The sequence below is a fragment of the Schistocerca cancellata genome, chromosome 2 (genome assembly GCF_023864275.1).
Source record: "Schistocerca cancellata isolate TAMUIC-IGC-003103 chromosome 2, iqSchCanc2.1, whole genome shotgun sequence".
NCBI classification, from domain to species: Eukaryota; Metazoa; Arthropoda; class Insecta; order Orthoptera; family Acrididae; genus Schistocerca; species Schistocerca cancellata.
Window position 1 is genome coordinate 469717104 of NC_064627.1, and position 16484 is coordinate 469733587.

Consider the following 16484-nt stretch of genomic DNA (forward strand, 5'->3'; position numbering starts at 1 on the left):
ATCTGCAGGGAGTTTGCAGTGGACACGCTAATATGTGCACTGCTCTACATCTACAGTATATCAGGATTGGTTGGTTGGTTTGGGGAAGGAGACCAGACAGCGTGGTCATCGGTCTCACCGGATTAGGGATGGATTGGGAAGGAAGTCGGCCGTGCCCTTTCAGAGGAACCATCCCGGCATTTGCCTGGAGTGATTTAGGGAAATCACGGAAAACCTAAATCAGGATGGCCGGACGCGGGATTGAACCGTCGTCCTCCCGAATGCGAGTCCAGTGTCTAACCACTGCGCCACCCTGCTCGGTGGTATATCAAGAGAACACCGTAATATCCACAAATCAATCACTGTTTAGTTGTAAAGTGATCTTCGAGAAGTGTTCTCCTTGGCGTTGGAGGAGGAATTGACAATTATGTGAGGTATTGTTTTAATAAAGCCGTCTGGATAACTTAATATATTTCCTTATAAACTTCATTTCGGCTATTGGAACAAAAGACCGAGAGGTTAGAGGGTAATGATATGGAAACATTTTGCAAGACATCTGTAATCTGAGGCTGTTGTCTGAGCGGACAAAGCCGACCTATCGTCTGTTTTTTCCCTGGAAGGAGGCGTTACAGAATGGGCTCATTCTTCCTCCACGTCCCCGAGAGGACAGAGATTCTGAATGCACAGAGAAACCGTAGAAATAGCCTACGGTGCGAAATAGTGATTCTTAAATTACGAATTATAAGTACATTGAGCTATGTGAAGTAATTAGAATGTTTAAAACTAAAAAGACTCCTATTTAAGGGACATGTATGTTCTATACATATTATATAATAAGTTAGTATTAGCAATAACGGGAAATGACTTGACTTTTGGTGGTGAATCTTGTGAATGCCGACTGGTTCAGTCCAAAATCGTGCAGTGAAGTGTGAGGCAGATGGCAAGTCTTGTAGGCTGCAGATCTGTGCGTCGCTCAAGGCTGAAACTTTACAAAGAAAGAACGTGCCCTAGGTCGCTCCACGACATAGGTCGAGCACATCCGAGAACGAGTAAAAATTCTATACAAGCGCTGTAGCACACATCGATGAGTATCTAGGATCAGTTATGTGGACACTATTCTGCTATTTATTTACCTGTTTTTATTATTTCTAAGATCTCTGTCAGTAAGTGGTAATACATTTATTGAAATATCGACTAATGTTTACTGCTTCTCATGGTACAGAAGCGCCATCACAACGTGCTATTAGGAAAGTAGAATCGCTGCTCTGACGTAGATATGAAGAGCAACAGAATTTACTTCTTTCTTTTCTAGGCAGTAAAATTCTAATAGCGACGTTCTTACACTATGTTTAAGATGTTTTTGTTACATTCCAGAGTTACCAGCCGACTTCTAACAGGTGCTTAGTGAAACTGAAATAGATCAAGCTGTGCGACGAAAATGGGGCCACTAAGACAGTATATGTATTATAAAGCTGCAGATTTTAAACGTTCACTCACCAAAACTTAGAACTTGTAAACCAAAGTGCAGTGCTCCAGTAAAACCTATCCCTAAGCGGAGCGTCAACTGTCAACTCGGCTTAAAAAATTTACAAATATACAAACGTGCTGGCCGGAATGTGGCGCTCGTGTGGGGTACGTCTTTATATTTTTCTCATCATGCTTATAAAATGACAGACAGTCATTCAGATCAAAAACATTGTATGTGTATGACAGAAACGATGAAAAACATGTAAGTCACTTATGGAAACCCATATGTCCAGTGTCACCTTTGTGCTAGCACTCTGAACATACGGTGCGATATTTGGTTAGTGAGCTGAAAAGAGTCATGGAATACCTCCTAATATCGTATCGGACCTCTTTTTTCTCAGCGTAGTGCAGAAACCTGATATAGCAAAGACTCAACAAGGTCGCTGGAAGTCCCCTGCAGAAATACTGACCAACGCTGCCTCTATAGCCGTCCATAACTCTGAAAACGTTGTCAGTGCGGATTTTGGGCACGAACTGACCTCTCGACTGCGTCCCACAAATGTTGGGTAGGACTCATATCGGGCGATCTGACTGGCCAAATCATTCACTCAAATTGTCCGGAATGTTCTTCAAATCAGTCACGAACAACTGTGACGCAGTGACATGGCACTTTGTCATTCATAAAAATTCCATTTTTTTTTGGGGGGGGGGGGCATGAAATCCATTAAAAGCTGCGAAGTAGCCTAATGATCCATTAAATTGGACCACAGTCCATGTAAACACAGCTCACAGCACTATAGAGCCACGACGAGCTTGTACAGTGCCTTGTTGACAAATTGGTTCCATGAGTTCCAAGAGTCTGCGCCACACTCAAATCTTACCACCAGCTCTTACTAACTGTGATCTAGACTCATACAACCAGGCCACTGTTTCTAGCAGTGCAAGGTCCAGCCGATATGGTCACGAGCCAAGGAGAGGCGTTGCAGGCGATGTCGTGCTGTTAGCAAAGGCAGTCGCCTCGGTCGTCTGCTGTCACAGCCAATTAACGCCAAATTTCGCCGCGCTGTCCAAACGCTTACGCTCTTCGTACGTCCCACATTGCTTCCTGCGATTATTTCATGCAGTGTTGCTTGTCTGTCAGCACTGACAATTATATGGAAGGCTGCTGCTCTTAGTCGTTTAGTGAAAGCCGTCGACCACTGCGTTTTCCTTGGTGGAAGATAATGACTGAAATTTGGTATTCTAGGCAGACTCTAGACAGTGTGATCTCGGAATATTGAATTCCCTAACGATTTTCGAAATGGAATGCCCCAAGTGTCTAGCTGCAAGTACCATTCCGCGTTCTAAGTCTGTTAATTCCCGTCGTGCGACCATGTTCACGTCTTAAGCCTTTCCACATGAGTCACCTGAGTACAAATTACAGCTCGGCCAATCCAATGCCCTTTTACACGTTGTGTCTCGTTGTGTATTATGATTATTCCGTCAGAGCGTTTCCATAGATCCTAACTCCTTGATTACAACCAATGTTTATTGTTAGACATTTCTAAACGCATTTGTTACTTCAGACGTCTTTGCTTATAGATCATCTAAATTTGATGTAGGTATTCTTTTGTTTGTGCAGTATTTCTAGCATCTGACAAATGTTTAAATATATTAATTGATGTGGCGATATTCAATGAAGTTTGTGTGTGTGTTAGTAGAGACAACTGAAAAATGGCATTCTCGTACTATGTTTAATACTGATCTGTGGGTACGAAGTCAGTATCGAATGGCTGATAAAATGTCATGTCATATGGTGAGACGTAACATTATGGACAGTGTTGATAGATGCACTGAGGCGGGCTAAGCAAGCGCTAAAGGCAAGAACATTGTGTCCACAGGGCCAACCTCGATGACGGCGGCCTCTTCAGGATGGAAGTGGATGTCGGCTTCCAGCAGTTGTTTCTAGAGGGCGACTACAAGGCGCAGGGCAAGATCATCGTCTTCCCCATCAATGGCAAAGGCGTCTACAACATCAGCATGGGTAAGTCACAACAGCCACTTGAAACACAGTCGTTAAAGAGTACATTCAAATCTTTACCTAAATACTACAAAATTTTAACTACGTTTTGAAAATTCGAAACTTTCGTTTGCTCAACTATAGTTTCGATCGGCGCATCCATCAAATTTCTTTACTCTCGTTCTGATTTAATATGGTTATCTGAATCTTATCAATCACCACGGAAAATATATTATTATTTCCGTTTTCTTGCACATTTTCTTGTTTTTATTTTTATTTTTTTGTTCGATTCCTGAGACGTCTATGCCCATAATTATAGCATCTACGACTAAAATTTTATATGCCACATTCCTAGTTCTATTTTGGTTAATAGTTCTGCGATGGATTTTGTGTTACCTTGCTGCTTTCGTATTGCTGATTACTACAACAAGAGAACTGATATTATATCTAAGCAACCAAGAACAGAATAATTCGCCTTACATATTTCCTCAGTTGCTTCAGTTCTCTAGAGCATTATTGACAAGGAGTTCGTTTCAACATACCCTCCACTGATCCAGTCTTAGTGTATTCTGTTTTCTTCATACCTTCTCTTCTGCTAAAACTAGACCTACTGTTCGCCTGTAACACAGCATTAGTTTTCCATAAAAATTTTATAAATTTTCGTTGGTGTCACTGCCATCGCCTAAAATTAAGTCCAAAGTCCTGATAAAGGAAACTGATAGGCTTCCTAAGGATTACCTGAAGATATTACTCCTGCTGAAGAGAAACAGTCAGACTATCTGGTCACTGCCTAACATCTCCCCCCTCCCCCCCTGAAACAATTAACAAACCCTTGTGATGAGATAGCTTTCCTCAATGCACACCTCATTACTCTAGAATTTTGTTTTTCATTTATTGTGATTTCATTCCCCTGCCCCATATGGGCAAGGGAGGGCTGTCAGTGGCACAATCCGCCGCTCTTCAGCTGAGTGACATGACAGCTAATAAAACGAGAAAATTATACATATAAAGGCGATAAAAAGGGGGACATAAAAACAGAGTAAGGGGAGACAATGGAGGTAAAATATACACTGACACAGAGACATACATGGGGGGACAATTAAAAAAGTCTACATAAAGTTAAAAAACACTGTTGGCAATTCGTAGAGCACAAAAAAGACTCCGAAGTCACACACACAGGTTAAAAGTTGGCCACAGTATTCAAACACTCCAGAACAAAGACACTTTAAAACCACTTTAAGAGATGAAGCACACACAACAAAGAATAAAACCTGGCAGGAGGGACCTGCCAAGGGAGAGGCCTGAGGAGATAGAAAAAGAGGGGAGAGCAAGGTTCAGCTTGGGTGGGGGTGGGATGAAAGGAATTAGGGGGTCAGGGATGTACCAGGAGACAGGTGGGGCAGGAGATGAAAAGGAAACACAAGGCAGGAGGGAGTGCAGACACTGAAGGGGAGCATGGGGGAGGGAGGAGGCGCAGGAGGTGGTTGGATTGGGTTGTTTGTGGGAAGAGACCAAACTGTGAGGTCATCGGTCTCGTCGGATCAGGGAAGGACGGGGAAGGAAAACCTAAATCAGGATGGCTGGACGCGGGATTGAACTGTCGTCCTCCTGAATGCGAGGGGGAAAGCCACTCGGGAGGAGGGAGGGGGTGAAGAGGGAGTCCTGAGGAGGAGGCAGGAGGAAGGTGGGGTTAGAGTTGGTAGGAAGGGTGGATGTCAGGGTGAAGTTCATCATCTGGGAGGGACAGGTGCTGGAAGTTGCGTTGAGAAAAGTGTGGAGATGGAGAGAGGGCGAGACACAACGGTAAAGGCGCAGCTACTTTAGAGTGGAATGACTTAACGTTAGGTATGCTTATGTAATTGAAGAGCAGGGATACTAAAAATTCCGCTGGCAGTAATTGTTGAACATAACTTGCCCCTGCTTCGGCCACTTGTTGTTGCTTGTTCTACAGAGAGAGTACGTTAGATATAACGAAATAAAACAGTTACTTGATTTCTTCCATTTCTTTAAATAATCAGTATAATTATTTTATTGAACATGTATTTGAGATATTTTATGTGAACGGTTCATTAGTCAATAGAAGGTGCTGTTCTCTGACATCCATGCCATGCACTATTTGCATTTCAGCTGACGTGACTGCCACATGGAACGTGACAGGCGAGTACTTCAGGAAAGCTGGAAAGAAATTTCTGCGACTAACGCGCTTCGACATGTTCCCTGAGGTCGGTGACATGGAAGTCTACGCGTCCAACCTTTTCACTGGAAATGACGAGTTTAGTAAGTACAGCTCCAATGTCCTAAACCAATGCTTGCAATCAGCTCCTTATAAGTCAGTGCTAAAGTCCAAATCCTTAAAGTTAACTCTTTTTCGTGTCCTGTACTGCGTACATACTGGTGGTCTTCAGAAAAATTTCCTGAACAAGTGTCCATCTTTACATGATGTTTTCATCCAAGAAATGATTTATAATGCAATCTGACTATATTTCCAAAATATGTTCAGAAGCAGTTAGTGTTTACTTTGCTCAACAGAAAGAATTATGGGCATAAATGCATATTAGTGTGAATTTTTCGATCACAGTAATTTAGTTATATGATTCGAAGAGTGTATATATGATCCACCTAATACGTGAAGATTGTGCAATGAGCATGCTTGACTCCATCTGATAACATAACACTTTTCTGTACAAGTTCTGAAGTATAAAGATCCAAAGAAATCACATCCAAGTTAATATGATCAGAAACCAGTAGTCTCGGTAATATCCATACACTTACCTTCTATCCTGAGAAGCAAGTAAAGAATAATTAAAGGTTCCTGCTGATTGTAGTTCTGAAAAAAAATTGCACTGATAGCAGCTGTGCCTCATACTGACGAACTTTACTGCTGGAGGCAGAAGAAGGATGAGTGTTCATCGTAAAAGTTAAGTGCAAAATGTAAATAGTTGTATGTTTAAAATGAAATTCATCAGTGACACAGGAATATAAAAAAATTAGAAGCATGAGTTCATTGTGTGATTATTACAAATAAGACCATAATCGTGGGTAGAGAAGGGAGTACAGTTGTCTGTATGTACTCCGCGTGGTATACAAGGCCACCATATAACATGTAATTGAACAAAGGAGAATTCTAGACACATTAGAAAATTGTATGAATGCTCAGTGATCCCCCTTCCATTTACATATAGTGTTCACAGCTGCGAAATCTGCTTGGTGCCTGTCCTTTTGAAAGAACGGACCTCTGCGTTCATATAATTAATAAGCTTGGCTGGGCAATGGATTAACTTTCTTCAGTGCGAATGCACGAAAGACGTCCGACCTCCTATAGGAATCTGTGTAACGTAAGGCAGTATAATGAATGGGGACTGCGGATAGATGGCGCTTGCGGGGAGAGTGGATTGTCACCGAGGCGTACCGAGATAGTCTGTGCAGTTGAGATAATGCTGTGTCCCGACTGCCGCAGTGGTTACCGCACCTCCCTAGTAAGCAGGAGGTACCAGGTTCGAATCCCAGTCCGATAGGCATTTTCGCTCGACGCCGCTGATTCCGCTTAATGTCGCGCTGCAGCTGACAGCAGTGATACCCCTTCCGCTTACACATTAGAAAATCTTATAATACTTGAAATAAATGAGAGTGTTATGTATTAAATACGTCTGATTAATGAAAACTTGATTCTTTGCAGCGAAACGTTAACTTTGGACACAAGTAAAGACACCTTACAGACCTGAAAATGCTGCAGCATATATCACACCAAGCTGGCAAAGCGCTATCCACAGTATTACCATACTTTTGTAACTCGTTGTATGGAAATGAACGTCAGAAACCAACTTCGAAGGAAGCCACTTCATCAGTCATGCATAGCAAGAACGTGGAAGTAACAACCCGAGCTGCTCATGGAAGAGCATGCAGAAGCACAGGCAGGACTTTCTGTTTTTCAAATTGCTCACAACGCCGAGACCACATGGTTGTGCTGGCTTACTATTGATTCACTCTTCTTCTCGCCAAACTACCTCTTGGCAGGCTGCTTTTACTCAGTTAGTCAAAGACTATGATACCTTCACTAATATACCATGTGGTATGGAACATTCTTGCAATATACACAGCAAGAATAATTTTAAAACATGACATTGAGATAAGCGACTTCCAAATCCTGCATCTAACAATCAGTTCGATATTCGTTAAATTATAATGAATTATAATATAAGTATGCAAGTTCAAATGTACAGTCTATATTCTGAAGGTTCGATGTCCTTACACTATAATTTGTAGAGGTGAAAAACTTCTCACAAGTAAAAATTCCCCTCAGCTAATTAGTTACTCTCATGTTCCATGGCCCATATGCACCATAAATTGTAATAATATCGACCGAGTCATTTTACATTCGAATAACAAATTAGTTTATAAATATGACTGTCGTTTATAATCGAACATTGACTGTCATGGTCGTGTAATTTTCTCATATTATTTCCTATTTTTTCTACGCAAAAAGCTGATATTCCAAGCAAATAAGAAAAAATGGCCGTTAATGATCTCACTTCAATGGAAAAGGGAAAATTCTGGTCCAGTTTTCATACCCATACTCACTGTTGGCCTATAATAGATTAAACTGATATAATGCTTGTGCCAAAGTCAAATATTTCGCAATTCAGTTGCTTACACATACTTATAAAAGCCACAGCTTGATAGTATTTACACCAATTCGGCTTTTCAGAATACTCTAAATGCAAATTTGAATTAGAACAATTTGTAACATGCAAATGTTAAGAGCTCTCGCGTTTTTCTTTACACGTGAGCTGCTCAGCCTAAGTTTTGAGTTTACATACCTGCTTTCTGCCACAACTCACCTGTGTCACTTCAATCTTATCTTTCCTACTATTAGAACGTCTCCTAGTTGTCACAATAAGATAAATTTAAATAATTTTTTTAAAAATAGGATCAGTATTTAAGAGCATATTTAGGACTGAATTGGGCAAATCCTTCTAAAGGAATGTCTGTACATTCAGGATTGTCTTTGGCAACTGGATGCAAGGATTTAGACAGTATGAAGATTCTACATTGTTAGCATTGAATGTGTCAAGTTCTATAGCACAGTTCCCAGTAGATGCTCATTTACATTACGTGTTCAATAGTATGAGTATAAATAATGTGAGATATGAATGTTGGAAAATATTTTTATTAGAGTATAATAGGACACCACACACCAACAAAACCTTTTTCAGTGTTAAAAATAAGTATAAACATACTCAAATAGAAAAATAACATTTACAACTGACACAATTTTACAAACATAACAGATAAGTCAGGCATTGTAAATCAAACTATAATGAAATCAAATACCTGGTATTGGAATAAAATATTAGGATGAGGCATAGTAGTTCGTCACACTTCAAACATTTTGCTGCATTTGCAGCACTAAATAAATAAATAAGATTCCATCTTTTAAAGTGATATTAACGATGTGCTAACCAGATGTAATTTTGGTATTAAATCTCTAATTTCATTGGACAGGCACTAAGAGACACAATGATAAGGCAATGTGTATTTTAGATAGTTTTGGTATGAATTTTCACTCTGCAGCCGAAACTTTCTGGCAGATTAAAACTGTTTGCTGGACCAAGACTCAAATCGGTCGACACTCCATTGCAAATTGAAAAACTGATTCTAGAAACATGCCACAGGCTATGGCTAAGCTCTGCAATATCCTTTCTTCCATAAGTGATAGACCTGCAACTTTTGCAGAACATCTGTAAAGTTTGGAATGTAGGAGTTGAGGTACTGTCTGAAGCGGAACTGTGAGGATGGATTGTGAGTCATGCTTGAGTAGCTCAGTTGGTTACCACTTTCCTGCAAAAGGCAAAGCTCCTCAGTTCACGTCACGGTCCAGCTACACAGTTTAGTCCGCTAGGAAGCATCAATGGACACTTTGTCTGCACTCTGGTAACTTTTCGTTAAAGCTAGAACAGATGTAATAACATATTTTATGAGACCAACTCATTTGGTGTTTACTAAAGCTGAAGCACCAGTAAACAGCATCAAATAAAAAAAATTTCAATTTTTTTTAAAAATGGCGACCGGTGAGCATGCTTTTATTAGATGCTAGAATGCAGTGCTGTTTCTGTGACTGAAGATCAGCATCGTTATATCGAATATTGTTATGATAATAAATGATCCACTAATTTCTGGCCGTCCGGAGTGGCCGTGCAGTTCTAGGGGCTTCAGTCTGGAACTGCGTGACCTAGGCATCCTGCCTAGGGCATGGATGTGTGTGATGTCCTTAGGTTAGTTAGGTTTAAGTAGCCCAAAGTTCTAGGAGACTGATGACCTCAGCTGTTAAGTCCCATAGTGTTCAGAGCCATTTGAACCATTAATTTCTTTTGGCAATAGTTGACACTATGCTGTGGAAAATCCATTTTAATTAATTTAATTTTGATCTTCTCTGTTCGTTCATCAGTTTCCCCTATCCTCATGCAGTAAGAAACTCACCTTTCACTAAACTGTGTTGTGGTTGTTGTGGTCTTCAGTTCTGAGACTGGTTTGATGCAGTTCTCCATGCTACTCTATCCTGTGCAAGCTTCTGCATCTCCCAATACTTACTGCAACCTACATCCTTCTGAATCTGCTTAGTGTATTCATCCCCCTCTACGATTTTTACCCTCCACGCTACCCTCCAATGCTAAATTTGTGATCCCTTGATGCCTCAAACATGTCCTACCTACCAGTCCCTTCTTCTTGTCAAGTTGTGCCACAAACTCCTCTTCTCCCCAATTCTATTCAATACCTTCTCATTAGTTATGTGATCTACCCATCTAATCGTCAGCATTCTTCTATAGAACTACATTTCTAAAGCTTCTATTCTCTTCTCGTCTAAACTATTTATCATCCATGATTCACTTCTATACATGGCTACACTCCATACAAATACTTTCAGAATCGACTTCCTGACATTTAAATCTATACTCGATGTTAACAAATTTCTGTTCTTCAGAAACGCTTTCCTTGTCATAGCCGGTCTTCATTTTATATCCTCTCTACTTCGACCATCACCAGTTATTTTGCTCCCCAAATAGCAAAATTCCTTCACTACTTTAAGTGTCTCATTTCCTAATCTAATTCCCTCAGTATCACCCAACTTAATTCGACTACATTCCATTATTCTCATTTTGCTTTTGTTTATGTTCATCTTATATCCTCCTTTCAAGCTACTGTCCATTCCGTTCAACTGATCTTCCAAGTCCTTTGCTGTCTCTGATAGAATCACAATGTCATCAGCGAACCTCAAAGTTTTTATTTCTTTTCCATGGATTTTAATACCTACTCCGAATTTTTCTTTTGTTTCCTTCACTGCTTGTTCAATATACAGATTGAATAACATCAGGGAGGGGCTACAACCCTGTCTCACTCCCATCCCAACCACTGCCTCCCTTTCATGCTCCTCGACTCTTATAACTGCCATCTAGTTTCTGTACAAATTGTAAATAACCTTTCGATCCCTGTATTTTACCCCTGCCACCTTTAGATATCGAAAGAGGGTATTCCAGTCAACATTGTCAAAAGCTTTCTCTAAGTCTACAAATGCTAGAAACGTAGGTTTGCCTTTCCTTAATCTTTCTTCTAAGGTAAGTTGTAGAGACAGTATTGCCTCACGTGTTCCAATATTTCTACGGAATCCAAACTGAACTTCCCCGACAAAGTGTTACTGAGTGTTTATTTTCTACAATGTTTCCAATGACTGTTAGCTTCTTGAAACTTTGGTGTAAAAATATATCAAGGCTTTTAATAAATGGGGCTGAAATTCGTTGACTATTTACCAACTTCTTGTATGGATCAGATTTATCTACTGCTGTATATTGTGATTAGATGTAATTCTGATATTATCAGTTGATAGTTGTTTCTACAATGCTTATCTTGAATAGAATTCCAATAGAAATTGGGATTTAATATAACATGCTTCTTAGGATGTGCATGGCTATAAATTAGCGATAGACTGTTTGATTGGGAAGTTAAGTAAAAAGTAATTTGCCATTATTTAAATTTGTGACTTTTGTTTCAATTTTATTCCACATTGTCAGTGTTAAAAATTAAAATTGTTAGTAGATGAAACCTATTCATAAAACTTACTTATCTTATCTTCCATTTAGTGAAATTGTTTGTACTTATTTAACATACACATAAGCTGTGAAGCTGTGATGACTCATATATGAAGGTTAACATGTAACAAAATAGCTTAAGCAGGAACTATGTCCAGGCATTGATGGTTTCCTGTTCCTTGCTTATTACATCTGTTTCATCATTATTACAGAGTTATTTATTTCATATAAAAACAAATGATCATTTCATTAAAAATAACTGCATTTAATATTGTTTGGTTCATATTTTTGTTATTATTTCCCCTGTTACTCTCATAATAATTTTAAATACATGAGTTTCTTGGCTAATGTGTGATTTATCTCACATTTATCTTGTTATGTGTTATGTGCATGTGTGAACAGAAATTTTCTGATATTATCAAATTATGCATCCTGTTTTATACATTTTTCATGGACTGAATAATCTTCGAACCCTTGCATTCATAAAAATATCTTAATGATCACGATGCATTCACAGTAGCAACTACTGCTTTACTTGAGAGTTGTTTTTTACAAATCTTGCTAAATTAGATGATAAGAGCTCCCCATCTCAAGCCTAAATCTTTCTTTTTCTTTGCATTTGTATTTTTTATATTTTCAGTCTGATCTTTATGTGTGATTATGGCACAACATATATCCATCTGTCAAACATACACCAACTCTCCCTACTATAACCAAATTATTACAGTTGGTTCATTTTGTCTATCTGAAGTACTTTCTTCATCAGACACTATGTTCCCTCAGTATGAGTATGTTCTTATCATTTTTAAACATAGAAATCTGCCAATGGCGTTTTGTTGGTAGCATTCACTGCATATAGACAGTAAAGATTGTCAGCCATTATGTACTTGTAACTATTTTTTGTAGTAGGTACTTGCTGTTTTGCCTAACCTATGAAGATCTGCCAATGTACATAAATAAATTTCACATATGTAACTAGATCTATGTTCAATGAAAATATATTTTCTGCATATAGTCCTTTAATAAAATTAAATTTAAGAGTAAGATCTGTGCCGAATTTAATATTTCCTAAGGCAAACTGATCATTACAATTTTTTGTTTCTGTTGTTTTGTACATTATGTTATTACCAGATTATACATGTGACTATCAAGCTGCAGAGCTGTCTTAGTCTATACATTTTCCAGTCATAGGTTTTTATCTTCAAAGTATTGTCTGACTATCATCCCTTCCAGCAGCTGCCATTCAGTATAACTTAGTGATTTCCTAGCATAATTTCTGTCCTTTCGCTATTAGAAGAAGAGGAATTTTGTATTTCAAAGAAAATGCAGAAGAAGCCTGTCTCTTCATCCATTACCATGCTGTAACATGTAATACACCCATAGTTCATTTACCTCGCATGCTGTCATATTAAACTCTCCCATGACTATTAAGTTTTGAATCTTTAATGTACCATGTTAGATATTCAGTCTTTTCACATATATCCTAAATTTTGTGATGTTGTGCTTTAGAGTTGATGGTGTTGATCTGTACTGAGCTTGATAGAGATGTTTTGTGGCACAGATCTGTGTGGACAAATTATTTCACTATATTGCTCACAGCAGTGTATTTTTGGTGTTACATACACATTAATAACAATTCTCCTTTCTTTTATAATCTTCACCCTTAATTTGGTTACTCACTTTCATTTACATCTCCTGTTTGATTCTCTATGTAGCCTGTTTATTTCTCTTTCACTGCTACCAAACTCATTATGTTAATGTTATGTTATCTTTTAGTAGAATATGTACTTTCATAACATTGTTTCTGTATTAACATTTTCTAGCAACCACTGCATATGATGAATATATGCAGTGCAATGGAATCTATTTATATATTTCTCTTCCACCATGTTTCTCTACTTGGCTAGTAACACAGTGATCAATTAACTTTAGCCTGTTCATGTCTGCTTCTTGATTATCTCTTTTACTTCTTATATTAAGACTGTTAACACTGCATATTCTAAATTGCTGAACCATTTATTTCTGATATTGTGGCCTTGTTCTGACCATCTAGTCATCGAAATGAAGGACTAAATTATCACAGCAAATCTAATACAGTGCTAAAATGTCAAAGTGGTTAACAGAAGACCACAATGCACGTTTATAAAGTTTATGTTTCTCAAGTAGACTTTTCTATAGCTACATATGTTGCCCATCAGTCATCATTAGTCATTCTGTGAAAATCTCATATCAAAGTGCAGATTACATCCCAAACCTTTACTTTTTCTGTGGTCCACAATCCCTGTTATAAATGGTCACAGATTTAGAATAGCCCTAAGCACAATTTCTTTCGTCAGTGGAATGCCCAGTAAAAATTTCAAGCAATAATTTTAATTGAAAGCACAGTTTTCATGTAGGTAATTTTAAACATTAAAAGCATTATTGCACTACAAGTTGACTACTTGACAGAATAGTATTAATGTTTTGAACACATAAGGCCCTGGTGGCACGAATTAATCACCTTATACTACTAGAGTTTATTCAGTACAGAAGTATAAGGTGTGTAAAATAGATACTCTTCTGGTATACACTTCTTTTGATAATCTTATTAGCATAACCTTGAGAACAACTATGATGAAACTGAGCTATTTACCACATCCACATAACATTTAAGCAGTTTGTGAAAAGGAAGAAATCAGTCTCACTACATAATGAGAACTCGACTCAGTAAAGAAAGGGATGCAGTGTAGGTTATGTAAGCAATATAGGCATTCACTGTATACATTGACTGGTAGAAAATTTTAATATATAAACCATTCTAAATTTTCTCACATACCTCGACAATGCCTCACAAGGCAGAAATGGAGTATTTGGTCTGATCAAAATTTGTAAGTAATCTGATTTAAAGAAGACTGAAAATCAACAGACATAGTAACTAAGCTGATGCATTTACTTTCGACTGTAGACTGGCAATGTGTTTACTCCACTAGTGATATTGGCTGTCAAAGGTGGATGTTCCCATTAGAGCACTACAGAACTATTATTATGTGGCCTTCACATTAAAATCAATGCCCTAAAATAAAATAAAACCACTTGATAGCCCCAGTTATGCACACATACTGCAAAAATAAGAGGTTACTATATATTCAGAATAAAAATACATCATAAAAATCATTTGATGCTTATTCCAGCAGTATTAGAAAATGCTCAGTAAAAATCATAGTTATAGTTTATTTTTGTCAATTGATCATATTTCATAATGATACAGTACATGTCATGGTGCCCATTTTGTACAGAACAAATTCCTTCTAAATTTGTCACTTATACACAATAAAATTTTTTATATAATGTTAACAGATAATATAGTAACTTTCAGTGACGGTATATGCTAGTACGATGCATTAATTTACATAACACTATGCGATACAAAAGGAAAAGTTAAGTTGTTTGTTTTTGCTATATGGCTGAAAACAGTAAAATACATTTATATAAACTGAGATTAGTCTTTTAGGTAATTTATTTTTATCTGTACTGCAGAAAATTTAGATATTTATGTGTAGACAAAACTCATTTAAATGACATTTGCACAAAATACGTTTTCTCTATATGTTTTCTGTATTTTCAGCACTGAACTTTGTTTTCCTTTCCTTCTTTCAGTAACTTTCCACAAGAAAAAGGAACTGATTTACTCCATTTCCACCTATATTTACATTTCTCTTATTGATCTGCCTGCAACTACTGCTTCACCTTATACCAATGTCCAGAGATGAGATGTTCCTTCAGTTTTCCTTTGAGGGTGCTCAGTTCCTTTGTGCTCTGCATGCTAAGTGGCAGTTTGTTATAAAATTAGCTTCCTGAGTTTGTAGAGTCAATATCAGTCATTTTCTACCTTTTGCTGCTTATGAGTTAATATTTTAAATTCTTTGTATGTGTTTCTGCAGGATTCCCATAGTGTTAATTTTGCCATGAATCTGATGGCTTTCTTTTGAAATTTTAAAATTCTCTAGATTACATATCTGCTGCTCCATCCCAAATTGGTATACTGTACAATACGTGTGAGAAGATAAATGTGTGGTACATTTTTAGCAAGGTTTTTGTGTACACTGGACAGCACATTTTTTTCATTAAGAATATATCTGTACTTATTTTTGAAAATATCTTATCAATGTGGTTTTCCCAAATCAGAAATTTATTCTCTTCTATTTCCAAAAACCTATTACTGTCCACTTTGTTTAAGTCTACATCGCCAATAGTGAGAATACAGCCCCCTGAGGGATTAGTTCTGTTTGTTTCTGATTTTCTGCACATTGTTTGCTTCCTGCTGATCAGTAAATTATTTTATCTAAAGTAACAGTCTCCATTTGCCTCTTCTCCCAAGCTCGCTTTTCCAAATTCTTCGTTGAGTCACTACATAGAAGTAATGTTGTGTCATCAGTGTGCCTAATCACTTTTTCATTTACTGCAGTGGACATATCATTTATAGACAAGACTACTTAATATTTTATCTGCAGAGTATCAGAGTGGACATTTTTCTCTGTATGTGTGGATTTGTGTATTATTTCAGCTCATTTGTTGTTTTCTACAAACGGTTTTATAACATTCACAGCTTTTCCTCTTGTGCCAGAGCAGTACAGTATCTCTACAAAATTTTATGACAGACACAATCAAAAGCTTTTCAGAGGTCTAGGTACACAGTAAATACTTTCTTTTGATGATCCAGGGCCTCAGTGACGTGTGTTATGAAGTTCGCCAATGCAGTTTTAGTGGATATCTCCTTTCTAAACCTATGTTGTGCTTCATTTACGATGTTTTGTTTTCCTATGAAGTTTATAATTCTATCTTTAATCACTGCTTCTACTGAGAGAGAACAGTTGTGATTGTTATGGGACTGTAGTTTCCTGGATCTCTTTTTACCCCAGCTTTAAATAGTTGCACTACCTGCTCCTTTGTAAACATTTTGGGAACACTCCTACCTTCAT

The 16484-nt window shown here is 37.8% G+C and overlaps 1 protein-coding gene across 1 annotated transcript in view; it reads left to right on the forward strand.

Moving 5' to 3' along the window:
• The window catches only part of LOC126161989 (protein takeout-like), an 82103-nt gene that overhangs the window by 60226 nt on the left and 5393 nt on the right, over window positions 1-16484 (forward strand). Inside the window, exons 4-5 of the mRNA XM_049918190.1 lie at window positions 3327-3469; window positions 5573-5722. Coding sequence (XP_049774147.1) covers window positions 3327-3469; window positions 5573-5722 — 293 coding nt within the window. The remainder of the gene's footprint in view (window positions 1-3326; window positions 3470-5572; window positions 5723-16484) is intronic.